Genomic DNA, 6,256 nt, shown 5'->3' on the forward strand with positions numbered 1-6,256 from the left:
TGTGTGTGTGTGTGTGTGTGTGTGTGTGTGTGTGTGTGTGTGTGTGTGTGTGTGTGTGTGTGTGTGTGTGTGTGTGTATGCATCGCATTTCTACAGCCAGATACGGTGTGCCCTCCTAATCCACGTGTGTAGGATGATGTTAGACGGTGGTGCACTCTCAAGTTGAACAACGAATGCCTCTGCTGAAGGGAAGTCTTCCTGCCAGAGAAGGACATGTTGGAGACGGAGCAAACTGTGCTCCCCAGGTGGGGGTGGATTGGAAGCAGACCGATGTCTACAAGAATCATCTAATCTCCTCCTCCACCTGCCTGTCTGGAACACACACGTACACAGAGGTGCACAAGACAGTCAGAGGGCTTGCCTTACCCCCTACACAGGCACCCACACACACAAAAGGACATGCACACACAAACGTACTCACGCATGCAAGCGCGCACACACACACACACACGCATGAGCACACACACATACAGGCCCATGCACACAGTCACATACTCACACATGCAAGCGCACACATGAAGACACACACGAAGACACACACAGGCCCACGTACGCACTCATGCTCACGCATCCAAACGCGCGCACACACCCGCACAGGATCCATGCCACATCCGTATCTCATCTCCCTCACAGATGCAGAAGTAACGTGCTCTAACAACACTGGAAACCCTGGCAAACTCTTTGCCCGTCACATGAAAGTATGCCACCATAGGACAGCACGTTGCAGGGGATAGAGCTCATTAGAGTGAGAGCGTGGTTCATCTGATATCGCCCGCAGGCTGAGAGGTTAAGAGGTCGACGTGTTCGGGACATGAACCTGGTGGCACCGGAGAGATTTCCTCTTTGATGGGCTCTTTTTTATCCATTGTGAATTACAAGTAAGGCGGAGGACAATCAAAGCACAGATTTTAAGAGGGTGAGGCTACGACAGAAGGACCGCAGCACGACCTCGAGGACCAACTGGACGGAGAGCAGAGGCGCCATAAGAATCTGACCAATAAGGTTACAGTATATGGTGTGTGTGGTGCGAGTCTCCCCCAGCAGTTGCCAGATAAAAAAAATGTGAATGGATGGTTACTACTGTAATAGTAATCTACAAGGTTAGATCTGAGGCCCCACTTGATATTATTTTTTACTTTTCATCCATTCTGTAAACCTGCACTCTTTTTCCCACCAGCCAACGCTTTGCTCAAAACATTTGAGTGTCTTGGCTCTACACAGACCAAATTGAAAGAAGCCTTCGTATATTCAGCCCTGGTGGTTGAGTTTTATCCTTCAGACACTCATCATTTAACACACGAGTTGAACTTAAGTGTTTGCTTCAGTTAAGTGTGTTTTATCTTTCTTTCTCTCTTGCTGGATTCAAGACTTTTTTCTACTCTTATTTCCTCTCCTTTTCCCTTGTGTCGATTGCTGCTGCCCCCCCCCCCTCCCTGCCCCTCCCTCCCCCCACCCTCTCTCTCTCTCCCTCTCTCTCTCTCTCTCTCTCTCCCTCTCTCTCTCTCTCTCTCTCTCCCTCTCTCTCTCTCCCTCTCTCTCTCTCTCTCTCTCTCTCTCTCTCTCTCTCTCTCTCTCTCTCTCTCTCTCTCTCTCTCTCTCTCTCTCTCTCTCTCTCTCTCTCTCTCTCTCTCTCTCTCCTCTCTCTCTCTCTCTCTCTCTCCCTCTCTCTCTGGCTTCAGATCTCTTGCCCGCCGAGCCCCAGACGCTGGTCAGCGCTGTACCCAAAGCGCTCAGACCACAGTCGTCCCCGACCACCCATCCACCTGGGCTACCTGCAGCGCTGGCCCGTGGCCGTGGAGCAACACCCCCCCCCCCCCCCCCCCCCTCCCCCGCCCCCCTCACCCCCACCGCCCTCGAGCCCACCACCGTCCTCCCTGCTAGGCCTGTGGTGGTGTTCTGCCTCAACCCCCACCCTGACCAAATAAAGACTCTGACGGCCAGCCGGGTTCAGAGGGTTCGTGTTTTGGACACTGTAACTCATCTGAAGGGGAGGCAGGACCTGGGCTGTAGGTATCGCCGAGGAGGTAGGTAAATGGGGAGTGGAGACGCCATGCCATCTGGAGGAGAGCATTAGGCGCTCCGTGGGGCTCCTATCTGTTCCATTCATTAGCATGCTCGTACGGTACGATCCCGACCTATCACAGACGTCCCCTTCCTGTACAATGCTATCCATCGCACGTCGCACCGCGAATTAGCAACACAGCATCTGCTGCTGCCGAGGCATAAACACAAACACATGCAATATGGGGAAGTACACGGAGAGAGGAAACAAAGTCAGTCACTTTTGTTGACTCAAATATCTGTTTTTCCAGACTTTTCCTTTAGGGATGGAGTCTGTTCTGGAAATGGTTATTTTTCGAAATGTGGCAGGCAGTGATAAAGGTTCAGACATTATTGTTATTATACGTTTATGATTTATACCATTGTGATAGTTGTTTTACCCTCGCTGTAAATTATAAAAATCAAAGTGATTTAACCATTGCACTCAATCAATAGTAGAGCGAGTCATGACAGGCTGCGCTTAACTGCTTTGCAGAAAATGTAATACCCATATTGCATAAAAACGTTCTTTAAAAAAATAAGAGAAAGAAAAAAATGAAACTCTTTTCAGTTTGATTATCTGTGCAGGAACCTTAGAGCTGGTTGTGATTCCATCCAGACTCACCCCCCCCCCCCCCTCCCCATCCCCCATAATAACGTGACCAGGCTCTTCAGAGTTACTTTTATGACTTGCGTGCTGTAAATTAAACATCGCTCTGGCTTCCCTTGTGTGCCACTTCATGTCAGACTAGAGTGGAGGACGTACAGTGTGGCCTGATGCTCCCCTCGCACCCAGCCCAATGGGCCGCTGATCCGCTGCCTCGAGCCGTACCCCAGGAGCCACCGCGTGCTCTGACTTTCTCAACCTCCCTCGGTGACTCTGAGCTCATTTGGTTGTACAAGTGCTCACGGTTACACCAGAGAGTAGGGACACAGGATATTTCCATATACCTGACAGTTGTTATTTTAATTACACTGAACTGCTTGACTTTAAAATAACAACAACACATTCTTACGGGGGATTTGCATGTTTTTATTCCGCCTAAGCCCATTGTGACAAAGGGGTGTTTGGTTGCAGCGCTCCGTCACTCAGCACCTCTGAGGGAAGATAACCTACATAGCATCGTCAAACAATCAAAGGTAAACCACATTTATAAAGAACTTAAAGAAGGTATTTTGGTTCAAACTCTGGAAGACTCCAAACATTCCTTTATCCTTTGTAACTTGTATTCCCGACAACACTTCAATGAACTCATATCACATTTGTTCTCCTAGCCCCAGCCCCGCTTCAAATAAACTTATTGCACCACCCCCCCACACACACACACACACACACACACTGAATTAAGTTATCTTGCATCCGCCTTAATGCTCGACCCCAATTATTTCTGATTAAATCAAAATAAACAGTAGAATCATAATGGGGAATCTTCCCGTGAGTCAAAATGCAAACAGAAAGCCAACAACGCATCAGATTAACTGAGGTGATTCGGCCCATAGGAGGAGGGAGGGAGTGGGGGAGGGGTAGCAGATGCTTGCTGTCTTCCCAGGCCTAATGCTGAAAAACATCATGTCACCCACCGTGTGTCAGCAGCCGGGCTGAAGCGTGCGGACCAGTACCGTGGCTTAAACTCCATCTGCAGGTACCAAAAGGAGAGGGTTACGTTCACTGGGAATTTGGGAGTTTCCAAGCCCCCTCCTCAGATGTGTGGGGTAATCTTGTGTGTCATGCAGTCCTATGGTGAGGGATCAACCAGCAACTGAAACTGCACCAGGTTGCGGTTGTCTGTAAAGTACAGACATCCTTTTGTCCTCGCTCCCGGTTAACAACGTCTGCTGAGATACTCTGGACCCACGCACAAGGAAGGTGCACCATGGATGTGCAAGTGGACACACACAGACACACACACACACACACACACACACACACACACACACACACACACACATGCACACTTACCCCGACACACACACACACACACACACATCAATGTGATCCATTAATAAAATTTGGTCTACATGCAGAAAGAAAGAAAGAAAGAAAGAAAGAAAGGAAGAAAGAAAGGAAGAAAGAAAGAAAGAAAGAAAGAAAGAAAGAAAGAAAGAAAGAAAGAAAGAAAGAAAGAAAGAAAGAAAGAAAGAAAGAAAGAAAGAAAGAAAGAAAGAAAGAAAGAACTTAGTACAAACATAGTCTGCGTCTCCCTCAGGCCCTCGCTGCTCAGCAGTGGGCAGTGAAGAGCTCATTATGAGCCCATGATTATGGCATGTCTCTGAAACCTGAAGACACATAATGTAATTGCTCTCCAGAATTCTGTTTTCATGCTGATTCTTCTCTCCCGGTAGACTGGTAGGCCCACACCGATGGTATTAAGAATAAATTAAAAAACACACCTATGGCTTTTAATTTGTCCCCGGAATGATGGAGCTGCATCCGGGTGTAATGGCCAGGAGTAGTGGTGTATGCAGGCTATAATAAGCATATAATTGTTTTACGCCCACAGATGGCCCCTAGGGCTTCTGATACTTAGTTGGAAGAAAATCAATCAACATTACCAATCCAAAACTTTTGCAGTTAGCTTTTCCTTTTTTTGCTTTCAACTTTGCAAATGTCAGCCGATGTCATCAAGTTTTTCTCCAAAAGAAGAAAATACCAGCTTCTCATGATAGACAAACTGTCTTCACAAACATATCTATTCCATCCAATAGCCTATATTGCAAACATAGCACGGTTTACTTTATCAGGGGCATATTCGTATCTGTTCATCTAATTGACAATAGCTTATTTTGCTTATCTTTTCCGATTAACCCATACCTGTGATATACTTATCTGACAGCCTACTAGAAGTCGTTTTTATATGGCATAGCTCCAACAAAAAAAACGAGATTTCATGTTTAGGATAATATCAAAGTAGATATTTGAAGTGAAATGTTGGAAGAAATATTTCCTCATTAAAGACACCGTTTGTGCCACACTCCATCCGCCGGTGCGCAGGTGGCTGCGAACCTGTTTTTTTACGGGGAGGGTGAATACCTCACCTCACACCCGAGAAGCCGCGTCAATGTCAACAGTACTTAATTGGTTGGACACGGCACTTAACTGGGAATTCCTGCATTAAAAATTGGGCAATAAGAGAGACTCAACAGAAGACCACGGGCAGACTTGAGCGCACACGGCACGGATCCTCTTCCCTCCTCCCCCTTCACTCCATCTCTCAAGCTCTCTCGACCCCCCTCTCTCTCTCTCTCTCTCTCTCTCTCTCTCTCTCTCTCTCTCTCTCTCTCTCTCTCTCTCTCTCTCTCTCTCTCTCTCTCTCTCTCTCTCTCTCTCTCTCTCTCTATACACACTCCCTCTCCCTCTCCCTCTCACTCTCTCTCTCTCCCTCTCTCTCCCACTCCCTCTCTCTCACACTGCCTTTCTTGAATTGACATTGGTCGGGGTCGAACATGACTACAGAGGAGAGTTCCTTGGCTGCTGCACGTTTCACGGACCATCTTCAAATCCTACAGATCACTTGAAACTTAAAAAACAGGCAAGAAAGCTAAAAGGACCGCGAATATCTAACGGGAGTAACACGGATTCTTCTTTTTTTGTGCACACTCTCTCGAGCAACCCCGTGTGCTTTTCGTGCTCTCCGTCGCATAGTAGCCGCTGGTGAACTATTAGCGTCCTAGTACAGTTAAAGCAACATGTATGTGCACGCTATGATCCACCTTGGATTGGTCGCTTTCTGCTGGCTCTCTTGTGCTCGAGCTTCAGGAAGTAAAACCTCTCAAGGTAAGTTTAAAGTTTTTCTTGTTAAAAAACATTCCTCATGTCACCGTTTTTTTTTTAATGTTATCACAAATAAATTCAAACATATAAAAACACATACATAATTACAACTTCACACAATGCTAAAATATAGTGTTATAAGATTGGCAATTATTTTCAAACAGATTGTTATTTTAATCATGTGAAATATAAATAAATGTAATTGGTATCATAATCCTTTTAATATTAAACTACAATGAGACAAACTGTTCTACAAATGTGAATAACGTTAGCCCTGAAATGGAAAGTCCTATAGTTTGGGTGTAGTGGTAGCATCAGGGGTATTTGTCACCACCAAGACAAGTATTTGACACCGGTCTGTAACACACACGGAGCCCTCTCAGTACTTGCTAAGTCAGAGACACCGCAGGACAAATAGGCCTACTGTCTGCTGAATGGTTGCCC

The 6,256-nt window shown here is 46.6% G+C and overlaps 1 protein-coding gene across 1 annotated transcript in view; it reads left to right on the forward strand.

Annotated features, from left to right (window-relative positions):
• Positions 1–5,399: 5,399 nt before the first annotated feature.
• LOC132471594 (signal peptide, CUB and EGF-like domain-containing protein 3) overlaps positions 5,400–6,256 on the forward strand; it is a 16,580-nt gene continuing 15,723 nt past the window's right edge. Inside the window, exon 1 of the mRNA XM_060070805.1 lies at positions 5,400–5,815. Within this exon, the coding sequence (XP_059926788.1) occupies positions 5,728–5,815 (88 nt within the window). The 5' untranslated portion in view covers positions 5,400–5,727. The remainder of the gene's footprint in view (positions 5,816–6,256) is intronic.

The sequence above is a fragment of the Gadus macrocephalus genome, chromosome 1 (assembly GCF_031168955.1).
Source record: "Gadus macrocephalus chromosome 1, ASM3116895v1".
Lineage (NCBI taxonomy): Eukaryota > Metazoa > Chordata > Actinopteri > Gadiformes > Gadidae > Gadus > Gadus macrocephalus.